This window comes from Poecilia mexicana, unplaced genomic scaffold, assembly GCF_051168715.1.
Source record: "Poecilia mexicana isolate PSO_F unplaced genomic scaffold, ASM5116871v1 scaffold_4, whole genome shotgun sequence".
Classification (NCBI taxonomy): domain Eukaryota; kingdom Metazoa; phylum Chordata; class Actinopteri; order Cyprinodontiformes; family Poeciliidae; genus Poecilia; species Poecilia mexicana.
In genome coordinates, this window is record NW_028263373.1 from 18,701,299 (window position 1) to 18,724,233 (window position 22,935).

General features: G+C 36.3%; 2 protein-coding genes across 2 annotated transcripts; one reads left to right on the forward strand and one right to left on the reverse strand.

Annotated features, from left to right (window-relative positions):
• The first annotated feature begins 1,829 nt into the window (after window positions 1-1,829).
• Window positions 1,830-15,677, forward strand: jak3 (Janus kinase 3 (a protein tyrosine kinase, leukocyte)). Its single transcript, XM_014980523.2, has 24 exons — window positions 1,830-2,093; window positions 4,846-5,052; window positions 5,156-5,273; window positions 6,003-6,120; window positions 6,652-6,797; window positions 7,033-7,327; window positions 8,072-8,194; window positions 8,295-8,452; window positions 8,540-8,651; window positions 8,930-9,110; window positions 9,391-9,515; window positions 9,646-9,777; window positions 9,873-9,960; window positions 10,278-10,402; window positions 10,572-10,710; window positions 10,935-11,086; window positions 11,349-11,499; window positions 12,236-12,363; window positions 12,458-12,647; window positions 12,895-13,019; window positions 13,589-13,761; window positions 14,205-14,322; window positions 14,409-14,522; window positions 14,623-15,677. The coding sequence occupies exons 2-24, from the start codon at window positions 4,848-4,850 to the stop codon at window positions 14,725-14,727; spliced, it is 3,321 nt and encodes a 1,106-aa protein (XP_014836009.1). The 5' UTR covers window positions 1,830-2,093; window positions 4,846-4,847; the 3' UTR covers window positions 14,728-15,677.
• A 1,641-nt stretch (window positions 15,678-17,318) lies between these two features.
• On the reverse strand, window positions 17,319-20,768 carry LOC106914028 (N-acetyllactosaminide beta-1,3-N-acetylglucosaminyltransferase 3-like). The gene is made up of 2 exons (XM_014980533.2): window positions 20,602-20,768; window positions 17,319-19,749 (listed from the first exon to the last, which is right to left on the reverse strand). Exons 1-2 carry the CDS (start codon window positions 20,604-20,606, stop codon window positions 18,612-18,614), a joined length of 1,143 nt encoding a protein of 380 aa, XP_014836019.2. The 5' UTR covers window positions 20,607-20,768; the 3' UTR covers window positions 17,319-18,611.
• Window positions 20,769-22,935: the final 2,167 nt, after the last annotated feature.

Below are 22,935 nucleotides of genomic sequence, written 5' to 3' on the forward strand. Positions count from 1 at the left end.
CAGTTAAATGAAGATCTGTAGTAAGCATTGTAAAAGTTCCAACTTTATTGGAATATTTAAGGTTGTGTATTTCTTCCAGAAATGATCAAAAAGGTCATTTTAGAAACAAATAATAGACAGGGCTTTTCCCTAATTTACTTTAATTCCAAAACACTAGCAGTTTTCTGCTATAGTATTCAGTGTGGTTATAGTAAACAGATATCCCTACAGATATCAGTAAAATATCTGTAGGGCCGCTTGCAGTAAAATACGACTTTAATATGAAAGATGTCTAAATGGTCAGACTGCACAGCTTCATGTTCTGATCCCTCTCTGTCAGAACAGAAGGACCCATGAGTCATTGTCTTAGCATTAACAGGAACCTCTTAGCCAAGAAACCCAGCATTTGATGATTCAAGACCTGTTCAGCTTGTGTCAGCAAGCGGAGTGCAGATTCTTGTGGCCAGTGGGAAAATGATGGTTGAAATTATGTAAAACAATTAAAAGACTGTATAGCCTAAAATTTGTCTTTTGACTCTTACTGACCTTTGTGGAGCAAGAAATGGGAGAGACGTTGAATGAGAAAACAACATATCCGACACCCCACATGCGATAGAGCTAACATCACACAGCTGGTCCAGCTCCATACCCTAGTTGCTCTATTTACTCAGGTCATATTTATCCAGTATGTATTTATTTTTGATTATCTGAAACAAGGCTGACAAAAACAGCAAAAACAGAAGAAATCTGTCAGGAGCAAACACTTTTTTCACTGAACATGTTTTCATATCCATTGCAACATAGCATACACTCGCTTTACTGTATCAGTAAAATACCTGTAGGGCCGCTTGCAGTAAAATATGACTTTAATATGAACGATGTCTAAATGGTCAAACTGCACAGCTTCATGTTCTGATCCCTCTCTGTCAGAACAGAAGGGATGACCCATGAGTCATTGTCTTAGCATTAACAGGAAACTGGTGGTTAATCTGAGTTGATCAAATAACAAGGAAATCTAATAGTGGCATATGATTGGAGGAAAAGTCTGTATTCATTCGTATATTTTCATTATGAGGAAACAAACTTCACTAAAGGAATCCAGAAGCTAATTTGCACACATCTTAACAAATCTTTAACAAACTGAATAATGTTAACCAGGACAACTTATGCATTTGCAACAAGTGCAAACAGCAACATGAAAAGTGCAATAAGAATGAATTAAACTCGTAGTTCAAGCTGGATGTGAATGCAGTTTAGACCAGGTGGTTTTGGTAAAACTAGAACAGGAAGCTGCGCTGCAGAGAAGCAAAGCCACACTGGGTTTCTTTTCCTGAAATGTCAGATAAATCGATTTCTTGAAAGATGGACGTTCGCTTCCACGGAACATAAGCTTCTCTCATGATCATTTCATCATCAAGAAATCTTTTAAAAGAAAATGAAAAAGTTCTGTTTGAGTTCCTATAATAACATAATCGTGATGCCTAATTTTCTTATTGCTGCTTTATTTGTTGTTCTATGGAGCAGCAGAAAGAGAATCTTGCTCTTTTACAATCAAGCTTTTGAATAGTGCAAACTGTGAATAGAAACTGTCCATATTTGGAACAAACATGACTGAAACACAATAGACAATGTTTTCCTACACAGAAAATGTAACTGTTTTGGAGGCTCTGAATGTTCAGATATTTTGCTGTAAATGTGTCAGAGTTCTCCACGGGCTCATTCTGAAAGATGCAGCAGTAGGAAAGGAATCAGAAAGTTTCAATTTTAGGAGAAGAAATCCCCTTTTTTCAGTCAATGTGCAGCATATTGTAGTTAAGTTGTCTAAGTACTGAACAGAATATCATTTTGTGTGAGAAGGTAAAGTTTTCTTCATGTTTTGTGACTGAAATAAAAAAAACCAAAAAAACAACTGACAGCGATCAGATACTGTCGACATTTTTGGTACGCTTGTCAAAAATCAGGAAATCAGATAGGACTTCCTGTCAACACCCTGACGCACTCGAGCTGACAAATACATACAGAGAATAAGAAACGCAGAAGTCAAAAAAAGGAAAGCACGAACTTACAGGAACAAACTGATGAATTGAGGAAATAAGGACATCCAAATGTGAAAGGTAACAGCTTGACCAGCGACTTTAGGTTTTAATAATGTTTATGTTTGGTGCTTGACGTTGGGACTATCAGGCAATTGTTAGAAATTATGTGCTGGGTAAGGTCGACTGTTCTCAACTAATAACATTGAAATGTTTCTCTGTTTTGATCCGCTGTAGCTGTGTGCGTGTTCAGTGAATGCTTACCTTTAGACATTTTAATGTTTCAATATTCCCTTTATTCTGATGTGTTTCAGTGTGAATTCTGTGGTAGATGCTATTTCCTGTATTAAATAAGTAATTTAAGAGCCAGTTCTGAAACATGAAACAACGTGACATAAGTTACCAAAGGGGTTCTTTACTTTCCATGCTACATTGCTCCTTATGTAGCAGAACATGGCAATCAGTTTCACAAAAGCCCAGTGGGAATCCCCAAAGGTCTTTGAATATGATTAAATGTCTGGTGCGTAACCACCTAAAAGGCAGGGGGACAACAAGCAAAGACCGCTACCATGTTAGTGTGAAGCTTCGTATTACTTCAGATTCTCAAAGTTACTCTTTTCTGAGAAATGGCCTTATATTCAGCTTCAAACAAAGCAACTAAATGGCACAAAATATATGAAAATGATCAACTGGTTAAGCATCTTGAGCAATAAACCAAGCCGCAGGAAGCGTGAAAGCTAATAACAGACATGAGCGAGAGACAGAGGTTCAGTAAAATTAGAAAATGCTGCTAATGGTTGTCTTGTTTGGCCCTGAATTAGAACTTCATAAAGAATTAGAAGAATTGGATTTTGTTTTTGTTTTTTCCTGACGATGTAATGCGAAGAAGAAATCTGCCAAAAAGGCACTGACAATAATCCGTTACCTTTACTCCAAATTAGTTTTTTTTTCTTTGGTCTAGACAAGAGATCTGAGAACAGTCAGAGGAAGGAGCAGCAGGTGTGTGTCTTCCAAAGCATTATTGTTGGGTTGTATAACGTGCTGCAGCTTTGATGTTTGTAGTATGAGAGATATGCAGCTCCATTATGTGCGATGATTTGTTGATTGCAAAACTACACATTTCCATATGCTTTTAATGTATTCGAATTATTATACTTCTAAAATGTCACTAGTTGTCTGTGTGTCTTAACTGCTTTTTAATTAAAGTTCAGAACTAAGAACATCTGTAATTTCTTAGAGCTGAACATGTAACGCGTACTGAGTTTATTGAGTATTCTTGACATAATCTTGTTTCAACTTTAAGACACAATACAATCAATAAGGTTTGGAAAATACATAACTGAAGCAAAGAAATTCGGTAACACTTTATTTGAACGGGTGTGCATAAGACTGACATGACACTGTCATAAACATGACAACTTCTGTCATGAACATTAAGAAGTCTTTATGAATGTTTATGACAGTTGTCATGAAGTGTCATTCGGTAAATAATGACACTTTTAATGCTAAGTTGCTCTAAAAGTTGCACTAAAAGTCCATTAAAAATGCCAACTTTGTATGATTTTGTAAATTATGATAATTTAATGCAAAGTTGGCATTTTAATGGACTTTCAATGCAACTTTTAGAGCAACTTTGCATTAAAAGTGTCATTGTTTACCGAATGACGCTTCATAACAACTGTCATAAACATTCATAAAGACTTCTTTATGTTCATGACAGATCTTATGTCATGTTTTTGACAGTGTCATGTCAGTCTTATGCACACCCCTTCAAATAAAGTGTTACCAGAAAAACCCTTATTAACAAGACCATTAAACTGAATATGTTTAAAACGGTCCTGGCCATATACTGTAAACAATACTGTATGATGACACATCTTTTCACAATAACAACTAGACGTTTGGTCGTTTTGAGTAAATGGGACTTTCAAGGATTTTTCAAAGTGTGTCAGGGGACCTATTGATTTAAGTGATTCATTTGACATCAAGACAAGTTATGACAGAGTGTAATGGTATATTTTGTCTCATTTAACCCTGTGTTGGTATTAATTGCAAAACAGTTATTGGAAATGCAAACAATGTAGACCCTCAGATGCAGTCAGGTTTTATTTACAATAAGGCATGACTCACATACTGTGCAGACGGAGAGATAATTTGGCCTGATTTTCCTTTTTGTCACCCACCCGTCTAGTTTCATCAGTAATTTCAAAGACACAAAGCAGACCATGGAAAGATGTGCCAAAGAGCTTTAAAAGACAGCTCTTTTAAAGCTGTCTTTAAAAATATTGGTCTACAACATTTTGAAAAAAATAAACTTTATTGGAAACAAAGATCATGAAATCTAATGTGATGGTCTCAATGTCTAGCACATTGCCTTGTATATTAAAAGGTGTTTCTTCAGCCACTTAAGTAATTTTTAGTCCAGCTTCTTACATTTAATGAGGACAATGTTATATTCAAGCCTCTGTTTTATTTTTTATATAAGTTTATATTTACTTTGTTTATAGAGCTGGATATTCATTTTCACTCACCTTTAGAAAAATCAGTTTTATTCTCCCCTAGAACAGTAACATAAGAGAAGGGGAAACATTTGTCTCAACATTTTTCTAATCATAATTTTTTAGAAGATCAGTGCAAAGAATAACCCCACAAAGGCCTTATTTCTCATTCTTGAAATTTTAGCACCACTGACCATCAAATTCTTCCTGAAATAATGTTTTTGCTCATTTCTCTGAGGTTTTCTTCCTACTGGAGGGAGTGTGACTTGAAATTGGGTTCTCATATAATTAAATTGAAGCAAATATCTGAATGCAACTGTCGATTTTGTTCTCAGACATGCCGATGAATTTCAGAGAGGAAGAGTCGACCCCCCTGGTGTTGAGAGACCGGGGGGGCAGCCAGAAGTCCAGTTCGAGCGTGGAAGCCGGCTTACAAGTACACATCTACTTTTTTCCTGGCACAAGGGATGCGACAGTGATACAAATTTCATCCGGACAGATAAGTGCAGAAAATGTTTGCATCCAAGCAGGGAAGAAAAGTGGTAAGAATGAATGGATGAATAAGACTCTGAGCAGGAATTTCTGATTGGTTTGAGGTGCTGGTTGTCCAAATAAAGTTACGTGTAATATTTTTTTATTATCCAGGAATCTTACCAGTGTACCTGAGCCTTTTCGGTTTAGCCTCTGCAGATCTGTCATTTTGGTATCCACCATCACACATGTTTGACTCAGACGAAAACTTGGTCGTTCATTTTAGAGTGAGGTAAGTTCAGTATTCAAAATTCAGTTTTAAAAAGCCATATGAATACTTTCAGAACTATTTCATGTAATCTTTATTGTTATTATTACTAAATCAGATACAAGGAAGACACAATTACTAATAAATGCAAACCTTTCAAGTGAAAATCTTACAAATGTGGAGTGTTTTGTTGCTTGTTTTATTGCATAAATGTCAAAATGATTTGCGATTTACATTCAAAGTTAACAGCAGCTGTTTTATCTATTATTATACCTCCAAATATATGTCAGAACGGCATGTAGAGAAAGTTTCTCGAAGCTACATAAATTAGTAGTACAGAGTAAGTGCAGCTCACCAACAACAATATGGGCATCTGCAGTAATGAAGGAGAAAAAGTTAACTCTCCATGAAAATATATCTTATCAAATCATTTAACCTTTTAGGAACTGCACTTTGCACCATTTTGTGTAAGCTTTGGGCTTCGAACAACATTTGAAGTCTTCACTAAATACAAGATTGAGTTGATTTGAAATATTTTTCCAACAAGCTTTGCAACAAGGTTCTGGATTACTAAAAAAATATTTATATATGTTTAAGCTGCATAAAATCCATACTAATTAATGTGTAGTTCACATTAATTTCTGTACTTGGAAAGGGAACAACTAAAGGAAAGACATGTAATTACTTGGCTTACATTTCAAAAGTAAGGTTTGCTTTGACTCAGAAATAATAATGGATATTTCATGTCTCCAGGTTTTTCTTTGGGAACTGGTTCGGCCAAGGACCAAGAACTTCATACCGCTACAGTCTGACAAAGGACAGAATCAGTCTGGTGCTTGACTACAATGTCATAGATTACCTTTTTGCTCAGGTAAAGTACATGAACATCATGCTCATTAATATTAAACGCAATAACTTACTTCACTATATTTTCTATCAGTGTATTAATGATGTACCATTGCAAAGGAAGGTAGACTGTAAAAAAAAGTGACTTAAACACGATATCTTCCTTGTAATTTAAAAACATTCTTAGACATTTTACTGTCTCATGTAAGGTTTTTTAAAGGGCACTGATGCTAAGTCAGTGTATGTAAAGTCAGAAGTTAACACCCACAATTTCACACATCCTCAGTTAAAATGAGTAGACTGAAACAAAAAGTGTGTTTAGAGCAGCTTTTCAATTTGTACCGACATTGATAAAAAAAATTTGCAAAATTAACATAGGGTAGGGTTATGGTTATAGTTAGGTTGAGCAGAACCTATTTTGTAGATTTTTGCCTTTTTTAGTGTAAAAATGTAGTTAGAAAAAACAAAAGGCTGAATATTGCATGTTTCTCAGAAAGTAAGGCAGGTATGTCACATTAAAGAGTGTCCCCGGCTTTTTTTTTTTTTTGGTGTTTAGTTGAGAAGTGACTTCATTGCGAGTGAAGCAGGAATCGTTCCACCTTTGAGCGCCCAGGAGGAATGCCTCGGCCTTGCTGTGCTGGACTTGTGGAGAATGGCTAAAGAGCGACGCCAAACTATAAGAGAGCTCTGCAAAACTGTCAGGTATTTACAGCTGAATAAAGCTTTATTTTGTTTTTCAAAATAGATGACAGCAAATCAGTTTTTCAGTTTAAAGTTTTTGATGTGGTTGTTTTTGATATATGTATGCAGCTAGCAAAAGAGCACATAATAATACATAATGTGTTCTTTTAGAATATTTGAACCACTGTAGCGTTTCTAGTCAAAATATGCTGTGTTTGTTAAAGTCTCTTGTTTTACCTGGACTGCTCTTCCTCAGCTATAAATCCTGCCTCCCCAAGTCACATCGGCATGAAATCCAGAAACGAAACCGCCTGGACCGCTTTCGAATCAGGAACACTCTTAAGCGTTTCTTGAAAAAACTTGGCAAATGCTCAGTGGACGAGTACAGCCTGAAGCTCAAATACCTGATTGAACTGGCTGGCATCGAGCCGTCTCTCGGGAGTGAGACCTTCCGTGTCAATCGTTCTTCCTCCCACGCGGAAGCAACTTTCACCCTTCTGCGGGTCTGTGGGGAGACAGGAATTCAAACTGGTCAACTTGATGGTGCCGTGGTAAGAGCAAAGTGTTTGTGGGTTCAATATTTAGATCAGCAAATTATAACTTCAGTTAATTGGTCTTACTTCTCAGTGCATGAAAACTATAGTTTTAAACATCGGTGCAGTGCCAGTGTCAAATAGGACCTTTGGGTTTAGTGAGATTTCAGAATTACAGGTGACGATATTTAGGTTTCAAGGGGTTCCTCAGTTTCGAGAATTTTGCATTTCACACTTGAATGTCCTAACAAAGTCTATGAGTTTCAATTAGTCATGCAGTTCAAAACATTAGCAAGAAAGGAGTCAACCCTATAACATAGACTACATTGATTAGGATATGTTGACATTCAATCAGTTTGAATGAACTACTAATCACTCCTTTAAAAAGTTCTTGAGGATTTCAACCAAACTGTAATCAGTCAATCAAAACACTGTAACCTCATCAGTGTATTCCAGAATGAGGACATCTATATTAAGTATACAAGAGAGCCCAGAGGACAAAACCTTGAGGTGTCCCAAAGTAGGTTAGCACAAAGACTTTTAGCCAAATCTTGCAAAAGTTTCCAATTGCAAGATTGGAAACAGTAGGGCATCAGTTTAAGTATGTGGTCAAACACTTGTAGACATCTTCAGATAACTGGTTGCCCCTATGTTCCAGGGTTTAATCTTTCCATAATTGGTCAAGGGTTACTTTGTTACCCTTAGTAGAGAAGGAGTTTTTGCTATAAAATAAGTCCATCTGCTGTTTTTTTTTTTTTTTAGGAATGGCAGACCTTCTGTGATTTCCATGAAATTGTAGACATCAGCATTAAGAGGATCTTGAACGAGATGGTCCCACAAGACAGCAGGATGGTAACGATAACTCGGAAGGATGACAGATGCTTGGTAAATACTTCTTTACAAAAACTTTTCTTAATTTGTATTTTATATTAAAGTTTTGCTTTTGTATTCTTATACTGTTTGGTTTGCTCATTTGCCATTACAGGAAGCTAGTTTCCAGAGTCGCAAAGAGGCACTTTCGTTTATGTCGCTGATCGACGGCTATTTCAGACTGATCACGGACTCAAGCCATTTCTTCTGTCAAGACATTGCTCCACCAAGCCTTCTAGAGGGACTCAAAAACTACTGTCATGGCCCTATCACGTGGGTCTTTTTGAACAGACGTTTAATTTGACTATTATTTTGACGTGAACATGTTTAAGATGTCTCTTTTACATTTTGTGGAATCAGATCAGAGTTTGCAGTCAACAAGCTGAAAAGGTCAGGATGCACAGGCGGTACCTTCCTTATCCGGCAGAGTCCAAAGAACTACGAGAACTTCTTCCTCACTGTTTGTGTTCAGGTAAAGACAGCAGGAGATGCGAATTAGACACTCATTCATTTTCAAATGGCTTATATGCAGCTCTTCTGTGTATTTCAATAACCTGACATCAAAAAAAGAAAGTCTTTGAATGTACATATAGTTGAAAGAGCCTTTAAAAAGTATTATAGGAGTCACAATCAATTTTGTGATTTAAGATAACTGGCCATTCTATACTGATGACGTCCCTGTTTTTTTTAATACTACTTCTTTATCTATAACCTATTGCAAATTAAATCTATTTGTTCTTTTTTTTGCAGACCCCTCTTGGCCTTGATTACAAGGACTGTCTCATTATTAAAAATGAGAGCTACAGTCTTCCTGGTCTCACAAAATCATTTTCCAGCTTGACAGAACTCACCAACTATTACCAACACAACAAGCTGCTGTTGGCCGAAATACCCGTCAAGTTAACTCGCTGCTGTCCACCTCGGCCCAAAGGTACAAAGTTATGTGAGTTCAGGGACACTTAGGTAAATGTAAAGCTTGAAAGACAAAAGCAGTGCTGCTTCATTAAATGGTTCAATTGAAATGTCTGCAGCTATTTGACACAATAGGCTATTTTTTTTTTAATTGGTTGAATAAATTTCACACTATCCTTTTTTATCATACAACTCAAGATAGTTTTGTAATAATGATTAGATCTAAACTTACAGCCAATGTTCTCATACCTTTATATGTGTTCAAGTGGAAGTGAACATATATATTTCTGTCTCTGCAGAACTCACAAATCTCATAATTGTACGAAACAGCAGCTTGTTTGAAGCTCAAGGATCTCCAGCACCTGAAAGAAACAAGTTCAGTCACATTCAGATCCACATGATCAAATTTGGAGACCTGAACTGGGTAAGTATTCAGACGTGGGACCAAAACTAACATAGAACAACCTTTATCTTTGGGCTGTATGATTTTGATTTTTGTTCTCACTTAAATCTCCCACAACAATGAACGCAATGTCTTTGGTATTTCGTGTCAGGGTGACAGCCTTGGACAGGGGACCTTCACCCGAATCTTTAAAGGCTACAAAACTGACTTCCGTGATGGAGAAAAACGCATGACTGAAGTCATCCTAAAGGAGCTTGACTCTGCTTACAAGAACTGCTGGGAGGTGGGTTTTCGTGGCGCAAAGCAGAATGTGTGAGTCCTTAAAGATTCAGCAAATTCAAGTTCCCTATAAATGTAAAAAATGTTTTTCCCCCTAAGTCACTCTTCGAAGCTGCCAGTTTGATGAGCCAAATTTCTCATAAACACCTCCTCCATGTATATGGAGTCAGTGTACACGGATCACAAAGTAAGTATAAACCAACTAGACTTTCTTATTGTTTTATAATATTACAATATTAAAATGAAGTGCTTTAACTGATCCAAAACAGCATGTGAGACAAAAGCGGCATCAAATTTTAATGACAAAAGGTTAATTTCCTGAAATTTAATTGATGTTTTTGGTAAAATCCACTGCATTTGCCACAATATGATACATGTAGAGTGATAATTTAGTCTCCCTCAGTCCTTATGTGACCCTGCTCAGTTCTTGTGCACGTGAGTGAGCATTTCAGAATTTGTATTTGAAGCCCAGCTGTAGAAACAGGTCTTGCTGTGCCGTTACAGACATCATGGTTCAGGAGTTTGTCAAGTATGGAGCCCTTGACCTGTACTTGAAAAGAGGAACATCTGTCTCAGTGAGCTGGAAACTCAGCATAGCCAAACAGCTTGCATGTGCACTCAACTTCCTGGTAAGAAAGACATTTAACAAGGAGGAAAACAGAGTCTGCAGAAAGTTGGTTACATTTGTTTGTGTTGAAAGCTTTATAGGTTTTTTTTTTTAAATAGCTCATAAAACACAATAAAACTAGAATAAAACTTTATATTTGTCCTTAAGATAAAATTACAACTCCATTACAGGAAGAGCAAAACATTGTTCATGGAAATATCTGCGCTAAAAACCTGCTGCTGGCAAGAGAAGGTGACCCCTCGCTGGGCAGCTCTCCCTTCATCAAGCTGAGTGACCCGGGCATCAGTGTGGTCATGATGGGAAATGATGGTAACATTAAAAAAATAAAATAAAAATAAATAAATAAAAAATGTTACATGTAGAGTAACATTTTTTAATGTTACTCTACTTTTAATATATATATATATATATATATATATATATATATATATATATATTTATTTATTTATTTATTTATTCATTTATTTTTTTCTACATCATGTCTTGAACAAATAAAAAAGATCAGAGTTTATTAATGAAATTTCTTTTTTCAGTTATTCTGGACAGGATTCCCTGGGTGGCTCCTGAGGTGCTTGATGCCCCAGATAGCCTGACGCTCGAGTGCGATAAGTGGAGCTTTGGTGCCACTGTGTGGGAAATTTTCAACGATGGAAACTCCCCATTGAGAGGCTGGAACTTAGATCAGGTATAGTCAGTCATTCATGTAATGCAGAGGCTGTGCGGCGTTACAAGTCACTACTTACTCTTATTCAGTTGAGACTGAGTGGGACCACTTTTTAATGTTCCCTAATAATTTGTGCAGGTCATCAGATTTGCTTTATTAAAAATGTAAGTTTCGATCAGTGGGCAGCCCTGGGTTATGTGCCTTGCACATTGACATAGTCAGACCAGCAACTTTCCAATTGCCAAGCACTTATAAAATGTGCTTATTTGTGTTTTTGCTGCAGAAGAGGAATTTTTACGAGAACATGCATCAGCTGCCTCCTTCCCAGTGGACAGAGTTAGCAGATCTGATCGCTCAGTGCATGGACTATGACGCCGCCTTCAGACCATCGTGTCGCAGTATCATCCGTCAGCTCAACAGTCTCATCACATCAGGTAGTAACCTACACTCAGGTAAAACATTTCTGCTAACCAGCACCACCTGTGGGAAGCAGTGTTAGTCACAATCAGGCCAGCTGACAGCTCTGCCTTGGCCCAGCCATGATACTCACACCCACAACATTCTGTAATTAGTATAATATTAATTAATATTTACCATTTAAAGGCCTAATTAATCTTGTCTAGCTGTAGTCTATAAGCTGTAGCTGCAACTTGCTCCTCAGGTAACTAGTACTGTTTCTTTTATCAAAGTGATGGAGGCTGGCTGACTCAAAGCGGAGGGACAGATTGAAGCTGAATATTTTCCTCTCTGTCTGTAGCATTTTAAACTCCACTAGACGCTTAAGAACTCCAAGCCAGAACTTGTGCAGGCGACCAAACCAAATATTAGCCTTATATTTTCTCCACCATGAAGGAAAAATATACTCTATTCTATCAAACCATAATTTGATAGTTAGCGGGTACGGTTCTAGGTCTCCTCTGCCTTGGCCTGGGAAAACTGACTTAGTTATCCACACCTGTTGGCGGCCATGGTCTCAATTCTTCTACTCATCTCTTTTTTTATATTTTTTGTGGAATAAATATTTATCTGTGTAAGATTTTAATTAGATTTACTTTGCTGTTTTAATGTCTTTATACTGCGTATAAATGCTTCTGTACTATAGTATTTTCTATATTTGCGAGACATTGAATCTAATGCAGCTGCTTTGTGTATTTATGTCTTTTGTGACAGATTATGTCATACTTCACGCTACTGAACCGGTGACACAGAGCCCCATGTCCAAAGCTTTCAACCTTGTTCCGCATGATCAAACACTGTTTGAGGAAAGACACTTATGCTACATCTCCCCACTGGGAAAAGTAAGTTTGAAACAACAAATTATCTACTAAATCTTGCGTCGTACTTGACTTTTGCAGAATGGTGATTCCCAGAATCATCTGGTTATATCTGCAGGGAAACTTTGGGTGCGTTGAGCTTTGTCGCTACGACCCTTTGGGTGATAACACTGGCGAGCTCGTAGCTGTGAAGAAGCTGCAGCCTAACAAAGGCTCCAATCTAGAGGATTTCCAGAAGGAGGTTAAAATGCTCAGTGTTTTGCATTGTGACTACATCGTCAAGTACAGAGGAGTCTGCTACAGCATGGGTAAAAAAAATGACACACACTCAACAGAAAAAGCCTTAAAATAATCGTTAAAAGAGATTATTTTGTTGCTGAATAATCAAATAGTATGTTATCTATTAGATTATGTGTAATTATTATTTATGTTTTAATTAATATTATCTCAAGAAAACATGCTTTTAGAGACTTTGAAACTTACCACTGTATTTATGCACATATGACATTATGCACTGGGCTAACCTGGTTTATTGAATTGCTTGATTGTTCACAGGTCGCCTTAGCATGAGCTTAGTGATGGAGTATCTGCCTTATGGCAGCCTTAATGGCTATGTGTGGACTAACCGTCACAACATCACCACCAGGCGGATGCTGCTTTTCTCTTCTCAGATTTGTAAGGTAAAGGTCACAGACATCAGCCTTTTCCAAATACATAGAAATGGACGAGGTTTATATTTGATGAACAAAACTGTAAAGATCAAATCTTTACTATCACAAAGTATGGCTCATGGTGGTTGAAGTATGTGTTAAATATAACGATGGAATTTGAATTTTTATGTCCATTGCATATATAACATGCAAATATCAACAATGTCTAACCGCAGCATCACATGCAAATTCTGACTGTGCCAGCTGATATGTTGGTCAGCTTGTTCTCTCAAATCAGTGCTACTTCAGTTTAGATCTTAACATAAAGAAGGAAAAATGTGACATTTTTTTCAGTTTTAAATTTAGCAAACATACTGAGGAAACACTTCTGTTTCCTTCAAATGTGTAACGCAGCAAATCCCTAGGATAACAACTTTGATAGGCCTTTTTGACTAGTCGTCCAACCAAACATGCAATAACAAAAAAAGACTCTGAAGTAAAAATCCTCCCTGACTGAAAATGTCTCATTAATTGCAGGTTTGACAATTTCTTTTCTGCCTCACATTCTTTTTTGTGCTCACCTGTTTTAACTTTTGCAGGGCATGGAATACTTGCAGATGCAGCGTTACGTCCACAGAGACCTCGCAGCAAGAAATATTCTTGTTGCCAATGAGTCGCTGGTGAAAATTGCTGATTTTGGCCTGACGAAGGTTCTTCCCTTTGATAAGGAGTACTATCGCCTCTCTCAGCCTGGACAGAGCCCCCTCTTCTGGTATGACCTCTCCTGTTTGAAATATGAATGAGAGAACAAAGTACAACGACCAGAAGTTTTAAACAAAAAGAAAACTTGAAACATCACTTACAATATGTAAAGCACCAACCATCTAGATCAATATGTGAAAACATGTCCCTCCTTCTGTTTTACTTCCTGATGTGATCTTGGCTTATAGGTCACATTTAAATCTCAAATTTAAGATCAAGTTAGAAAAAAAGAGTGGATTTTGCTGGTACCTGCTCCCCTTCAAGGGCATGTATACTTTATAGCTGACACTACATTCAGCACAATCGAAGAGGATTAGGGTCTCCATACAGAGCTGACATGATTATTGCAAAAGTTTCAAACAAATGTCTTATAATCAAAATTTTTGACCTGAAATGTAAAATAAAAGTGTGTCCTAAGCTTTTGATAAAGTCTTGTTGCTGCGTGTTTCGCAGGTTAGCTCCGGAGTGCCTTAATGAAAATAAATTCTCCCACAAATCAGATGTCTGGAGTTTCGGGATCGTTCTCCATGAGCTCTTCTCTTACTGTGACAATAGCGTCAATCCCAAAAGAGTAAGAAAGTGGGACATTGTTGCATTCAGGAATGCAGGGTGTCTAATGTTTATTTTAAATTACAATAATATGTTTTTTCTGCTCAGCTTTGTTTGCAGGAGATCGGACAAAATGTCCAAGGCACATCTCTTTCCATGCATCTGGCAAACATGCTGGCGAGTAACTGGAGGTTGCCAGCTCCTCCAAACTGCCCTCTGCAGGTAGGTTTTCTCTGTCTTAGTATTGGGCACCACCTGAATAAAAAAACATCTCTACAAATATAATTTGCTAGATCCAATCATTTTCCCACATTAATTCCAGGTCTACAGTTTGATGAAGGACTGCTGGACGTACGACTTTGACAAGCGTCCGTCTTTCTCTGACCTGTCAAAAAAGGTTGAAAATATGATCCAGGACGACAGATAAAGCACAAAAGGCTGAGAAAGAGGCCTTGCTGAACCACACAGACATTGTTTAACAGCAGCAGTATTGAATTATAAATTGTATTTATTGTTTTCCTCAGCAGTATTTCTTTTATTTTTGTTCTTTCCTTTATTTGGAAGCCTGTGGATACTTCGTAATGAGTAATGGGATCGCATACATTGGTTTCAGCGAAAGCAGCAGAAGTTAATGTACAGCATTGTAATGCTCCTTATCACATCATATTGCTGTGATTTTTTTATTTATTTATTTTTTTACATGCAAAGCTGTAGGAATCATAAACAGAACATTTTGCATATAACATAAGACTGAACAAAACCTTTCATTGCACAGATATGGGTTTAATTTCAATATAAGTGCTTCGTTAAATAATTATTTATAATCTCTGCAGATATACCATTTGACAAGTACTGACAGTTTGGCTTAAAATATATATATAAAATCCCCTCTTAACAATGCAGTTTAATTAAATTAATAAATAACTCATCCTTTTAAGGCTATTTCTAAATTCAACATAAGCAAATATGTAAACATCTTCAGGCACAACATTTCAATATTTTATTTAAAAATTTGTAAAAACAACAAAATGTAGGAAAATACACATATATATATATATATATATATATTAAACAACGGGGATAAAATAAAAACTATCCAACAGATGATTTTGTCAATCTCATAAAAGTTTATAGAGTAAATTTGTTAAAGATCGTTTCATGTGTTTCAGAGATTTGATTGCAGGTGAAATAGTTTTCAGGTTTCATTTTATTAATATTATTGTTTTATATAAATATATAACTTAGTACAACAAGGATTTTCATTTATGCTGTGTGTTGCCTTGTGTTTGAACCGATTCTCTCAGTAAATATTCATTTTGTCCCATTGATTATTTCTTTTATAAAAACAAATTTCAATAAACCTTCTCCTGATGTACATTTGGTCTTGAAATTTAATTAAAGATAAGTTTGTTGCAAACTTTTGCCTGTGTCTGTTGCTGGTGATACATGATTTTACTCCACTTGCCTCCACTGTCACAAACTTCATCTGCTCGTACAACGGTGTCTCTGCAGGGTACTTCTTCTACTGGGTTGAACAGGCAGCCTGTTAAGTTTTAGCATTGCTGCTGCCACCTAGTGACTTACCTATGCCTGGGCATCACTATTTGAAAAAATAGTTTTAGATAACATAATTAAATAAAACAAAACAATTAATTGAATTTTAGATAACTTGCTGTCAATCATGTGGAAATGTGCTATAACATAAAATTGTCATTATATTGTCAATATGATTAACTCAGCTTTCAAATACTGGGACATTAGTTTTTTTTCTAGTGCAGTGGAGTTTATTTAATAAAAAAAGTCTTTGTTTCTTATCCTTCTAATCTTTAGCCCCCGAGATATGACATTTAATTTTCTTCTAAATTACTTGCTTTTGGAAAAACATATTGTTTCTGCTCGTGTTTTAATTTCTCACCCTTACATTTCATCTCTAAGTTTGAGCCTTAATCACTTAATCTATTCAAATTGAATATGAAATAAGATACTGCATTATCTTTTTTTAAAACGGACTTACCTTTAGCTCCCACGATCTTATGGCTAAAAGTGGTTCCTTCTTTATCACTTCTTACTGCCAAATAGTTTTGCATTTTCTGCCTTGAAACCACCATCTAACAAAAGCCACTTACACCCTTCGGTAATCTTCTTATACTTCAGACTACGGTTATATCATAATCGCCAATATGTTCCACAACAGCTTTATGCAACCAAACACCAGTTAAAGCTTATGAGTCAAAGTTCAAAACAAAACTTTTTGTGAAGATAAGAAAAGAGGAGGTACAACATCCTCTTAACTCTTGCACCCTTCCTGATGGTCACAAAGAAAGGGAAAATTGTGAAAACCTAAGGAATGAGAACTAATTTAGAAGTATTTCTTAAACACACACATGAACACAAGAGGAACTTCTAAGTCAAAGTTGCTTAAACTATCTGAAAACTCTGCCTTAAGCTTATCTACATCACCAGTTGTAATTTGGGGCTTCGCTCCAACTTTCTGGGAGTCAAAAGTTTGGCTGACAGTACAGTAATCTGTCTCTTTGTACCACTATTTTTTCATGATAATGTACTTTGCTTCTCCTTATGAGTTAGGAATTAGGTCTCCTCCCCATAGAAACTGCCTGAACTTGCAGGTGCAGCCGGTTTCAGTGACGTCTTGTTTGCCCATAAAGAGAATTTATTTCAACAACGCCTCACAAAGAGAACTGTGACATCAGCCATTTGGAGTTTCAAAATAGTTGTTTACATTGATTTCATTCCTCAGTCCAGTCAGCTACAGCATGCTTTTTATCCTTCCAAAAGGATTTTGAACCATAAGAAGGAAATGTTTGTGCTTTTCCAAGCTTGGCTAAACATGATGCTTATTTGAAACCTAATTTAAACTTAAAACACTTGTCTGTAAAGCCTTAAATCTCATTACTAAGTTATTTCTGAAATAAAAATTTGTAAAGCAGCTTCTAGATAAGAGATGTTTCAACATTCAAACCAAAGATTATATCTTCCAAATTACTCTTTCAAATCCACTTGGGTTGAGAAACACATTTATTTTTGTACAACACTGAATTAACTGATAGTTTTATATAATATAAAATAAAAATGTAGGTATTGCAGTAATGAAAGACGACCTGGTTGTAACTTCATATTAAAATGGATTGTTCTACATGTAACAACTCCTCATGAACAAGTAAATTATACGTGAAGCAACAAAGTAACTCCCTAGTCACAAGTTAACATATAGGAGCTGGTCTCATGTGAGGCATATTCTGATAAATTAGAAAAACTGATCAATATCACCCTGTTTTCCAATAAGTTAATAAATCAGAGCTTTACTAGTTATTTTTTATGGGTTTTGAATTCGATCTACAGAAATGCTGCAACAAGCTAAGCATCTTTTCACCTATAAAGTGTCTACACCACATAGCAAAAACGAGTTCTATAAACACTCAACTCTATCTCCAACTGACCTGTTTCAAACTGGTTCTGTCAAAGCCCACTAATCCTTAAAACAATTAATATTCTGACTGCAAAGCAAGTGCACTTTACCTTGGCTCTTCCACCAAGTTTCTGCTAAATTTTATGACCAGTTTTGGCATTAAAATATTTCTGGGTGACTCATTTGTAAAATCTTTGTTAAAATTCCTCCGACTGGTTTGCACTTCAAGGCCCAACATGTAAAACAGAGTTAAAAATGATGAAATTTCCTACTTCACTACCTCCCTAAAATAACAACAAATCCTACACAACAGCAAGCTAACCTATAGTTTAGAGGCACTTTACCCTCAGCATGGCTTCTTTTCCTTGTACTTCACATGTAATTATGAAGTAACACCCTTCAATAAACCACTTGTGGATTAGCTACACTGCCCGTTTGTGCAAACTTATTCTCATTTATATACATGTTTACAAAAGCTTGTACCAGTTTCACATTATGACTGACGGTAAAATCAGTCATATTTTCAGGTTTGAACATGACAATAAAATAGAAAAGAAAAAACATGTAAATATTTAGACAAGTCATGCCTAGTATTCCCTTCCCTGGTCTTCTGTCTTCTTTCTTTAGCTTGAGTCATTAAAACAGACATTAACTTTCTTATAAACCTGTAACCACACACAGTCATATACAATAAATTAAAATCTGAGTTCAATAAATTCTCCTTTGAATGATTCAAATAACCTTTTTTAAAATAACCTTCAAGCTTATGAAAAGAGCCCAAATGCTCAAAAGAAAAACATATCCAGCTTTGTTTTTTTCTTTTTTGGCATCGTTAAGCTACAGTCCATGTATCCAACAGACTGGAATCCTTATCTGTCTTTCTTTCAGGGGTTACATTTCAAATGTGGATTATGAACTTCTTTCCACATAAGATACATATCAGCTGGTAGAAATCTGTGTACCAATAGAAGATCTCTCAAATAGCAAGGTTCAAGATTGTCTGCTCCTTTAGATGGTATATTCAGCCCTAATGTTTTCACACCGATGTGAGAAGAAGGTGAAAGTCCTGCTTTGGACAGACACATCCCCATGTAAGCATCGTCGATGGGGTGGATGGGTATGGACTGCGACATCCTGTATATCACCAAAGCCGTGTAGCTGGACAGAAGGTATCCCCCTCCTCCACAGTAAGGCAGGTATGTGTTGGACTCCTGTATCTGGACTGGGATGAAATATTTGCTTCCCTTCCACCTGACGACCTTTTCGTTCAGAAACAAGTAGCCAGTGAAAAGGTGCTTGCTTCCATCATTGTCAGGGAGGTTTTGGAGATATTCCACCATGTTGTCAGTGTGGGCAAACACATCGTCGTCGCCGTTAAACAGGAAGCGAACGTTTGGACAGTTTCTCTCCATCCACCCATAGAAGAGCATCTGTTTCAGTGTGAGGTTGTGAAACGTGTCATTAAAATCCCACTGGAGGATGTCATTGAAGTCCTCTTGTTCCGCTTTCAGTAATTTGTTTAGCTTTTTCTTCTCGTAACCAGAATCCGATGTTCCTAAGATGAATATCCGTCGAATCCACGCACCGTTGTGGAGCCTCTCTTTGGCCCAGGTTTTACGTAACACTTCCCGACGGTCGTAATTCAAAGGAGAGCTTTTGATGACAAGCAGAAGGAAGACTTCTTTGGAACTGTTGTTTCCTTCACACTTGCCTGGCAGGTCCAGCAGCAGGGGAAACGTACGGCAATGGCGGTAGTACAAGAAATTTTTGATGGTATCAGGAAGAGAGCTGAAGTCTTTCATGTCAGCTACCAACTTGTTTGCTTCACATTTTGGAACTAAAAATTCATGTGTGTGTAATTTGATGACAGTTTCTGATTGACTGTCATTATTAAAGACATCTGTCAGTGGGCGGCTGGAGAAATTGTAGTTTGTATGGTCAGCACTGTTCTGACAGAAGTAAATGACCAAAAAAGTAGCTCCCAGCACAAAGACAGCTGCAATGTTGCCTCTTCTAAAAATCCTATAAGAAAAAAGCAAAAGAAAATAACACAAAATATGTTAACTGTTTATACAACTGGCAACCGCATGAATTGCTTTCTGAATGAAACTATACACCTCATATCATCCATGTGAAAAAAATAAAATCCAGTTTGTTAATTTGCTAACACTCTGTTATATTCTTAAAATTAGATGGCAGACAGTTTTCTTTAAATAAATGAAGACAAAACTGAAATTGTTATCTTTGCAGCAAAAAAAAAAGAAAAAAGGAGACAGAACCTCGTGATAAAATACATCCTAAACCTGCAGATGAAAAACAGATTTCATTGACTAATTCGTTTTGTAATTATCATTTTTTATATATAAACTATGTATGCGTGAGAGCGCTGCGTTTTGGTCCCTCTACCCAAACGTGGCTCCACAGTTGGGACACCTCCTCTTCCTCTTCATTTGAAACTGAGATCGGTGGACTCGGTCTCTTAAAAGCCATTTAAAATCATATCTTTATGAAATCTGCTGTTATTTATTTTACTTATCGTTTTCTTGTCATGAATTGTTGGATTTTGAAGACCTTTTGTGATTTTATGTCTCGACTAATACTCTATAAATAAACTTTTGCTTACTTTCATAGTTATTCTTAAAGTCGGAGATTAAATATATTTCAAACAGAAGGAAATACAATAGATTCCTATGCAATCCAGTCGGATTTTCAGAATCTGTAGGACCGATTTTTGTATTAGTTATTAGCTTGATTTCAAGCTTTGAACAACAAGGTGGAGCAGTTATAGACGTCATTATATAGCGGAAGAGCACTTGAAAATTTACAATAGAGTCTGAAGAAAATCACAAAACATTTTCCAGAAATAAGTCTTACCTCATGACGACAATAAAAAGATTTGATGAGGCCACCCGGCTTACATGAGAAGCTTACAGGGTTTTGTGGGGCAGTCGTAGTGTTTTCAGTCCGGGATGCTGTCACAGAAAATGGTGTGGATGTTTTTACCCTGAGTTTAGCGTGTCAGGCTGCCGCCTATTCATTGGGCATGCGCACAATGAAATTTCAAGAATGGAGGCATACCTACTGGAAGAATAAGGCTATACTCTACATCTATACTCACGGTCCAGGCAACATTAATCAAATACTAATTTACCATTTCATTCTAAATTATGATGCGCTAGTACAGATTTTTTTTTTAATATTTTGAAGTAAAAGATAGTAAAAAGGTATTTGCAGTTTCCACTAATAGAAAATTTCTCCATGTGCACTGGTTTCCGCCCCAGTCATAACATTTGGTTATAATGTAGTTTAAATTCAGATTAGGTGGGACTGTTCCATGTTTGCTTCTGTTGTGTTGGTCAAATGGACACACCTTTCCAGGTACCTTCAAGGAATTTTACATTCCTTTGTCACAATTAATAGCCTCCAGTTTCGAAATAACGTGTAGTCATAGCAGGTTGTGTAAGCACTGAACAAAAGAAAAGAACTACCATTAAAAAAACACAACATTTTTCTGGAGAGAAAAAAAGATAAAACACAGAAAATGAAAACGATTTTTAAAAAAAGTTTAGTTATTGTAGTATTATTAATCTTATACATATAACATTAAAAATGTAACTATAAGATACAGGCACAAAGAGCTATTATAAAAAATGACAGCTGAGGGGTGACAAAATACACAAATATATTGATAAAAAAATAGAGAAGTATCCATCTATTCATTCATAAAACCGAGCGAGAACAAAGGAAAACAATACTAATTTCAAAAAGTAATAAATCAAACTTAATCAAAACATGCCATCTGACTTCTGAGAAAAAAAATGCAAATTCACCTGAGGGTTCTGACGATTTTCTCAGCCTGTTTAGATGGAATGAGGCTGAACAAGGTAAGATCAAAGTTTATTTTTGTAGTAGACTAAGCCAACCAAATTACAATGCAAACAACACAGACCAACACTGTCCAACTAGAGCAGCACTAACCATGAATCAGATGGTGAAGTAGTTTATTCATCAAAATGGGAAACAATACATGCAAATGTCAGAGGGTTTTTGCATCCTCTCTCTCTGTCACTCTCTCCACCTATTTGCCAGTTCAGTCAATATGAATTGGAAAATTTGCATCTCAAACATTTGACCAATATTTGGTCTGTCTAAGAAAGTGTTGTAAGAAAATGACAGTACACCATGGCTGGCTAATGATCTCACCCACGTTTATAAATCAACTAAAAAGGTCATTTCAGTTTTTAGTTACTTTCCCCCAAGGTTTTATGATTTTATGTTAATTTTTGTTTTCCATTACAGAATAAAGTTGAAATTTGATTTCGGAAGAATTGTAGGAAAAACTTTAAATATTGAGATATTTTGTTTAATGATTAAAGTCATATTGAGAATAAAGTGAAAATAATGTCTTAATGAAAATGGTAGATTCTGAAAATGCTGTGTTCTTCCTGAGCAGGTTTGGGATAGCTGGATGTTGATAGGCTGCAAGAGAAATATTGCCTTGTTGTCTAATCCTATTCTGAAGTATTAGCTCACTTACACAACGCATGATGTCATGCCTTTGCACCGGTGTCATTTTGACTTCACTGTATGTAATATTTTTTCAGTTTTTCCCACATTATCTCAGTTTGCCTTTTTTGCTTTCATTTTAACCTTCTCATCATTTCAACTGTTATCTTAAAATGTCCAAGTCCAAGAAAATATTTCTCTGACCCCAATTTTTCCTCATAATTAACAGACGGTTTCACTGGAAAACATTAAAACAATTAAACCTGCTTTTATTTGGCATATAGCCATAGTTTGAGTGAAGTTTGAAAACCACATGTCACCCTGGTCTGACTTACACTTCATAATAAAAAAATATATATATTTGAAATACTAAACAAGATGTTGAAACTTAATAAAATTTCCTGTCATGTTCTTGGCATAAATAAAGGGTCTCGCTGAGTATAGCGTTCATTCAAGAACCTACATTTCTAGGTAAGAAGGAAAAGACATTTATTGTACAAAAAGTATAACTTCTATTTGAAAAATTTCAGAAAAAGACGGGAAAAGTCATCTTGTCCAGGGTGTACACCGCCTCTCACTCCATGACTTCCATGCAAACCACACAGCCAGCTGGTATAGACAACGGAGGATGGAATGAAGGGCTTGTAACGCCATTTATTATGCACTAGATGGTGCTATTACATCATTTTCTCTATGAGTACC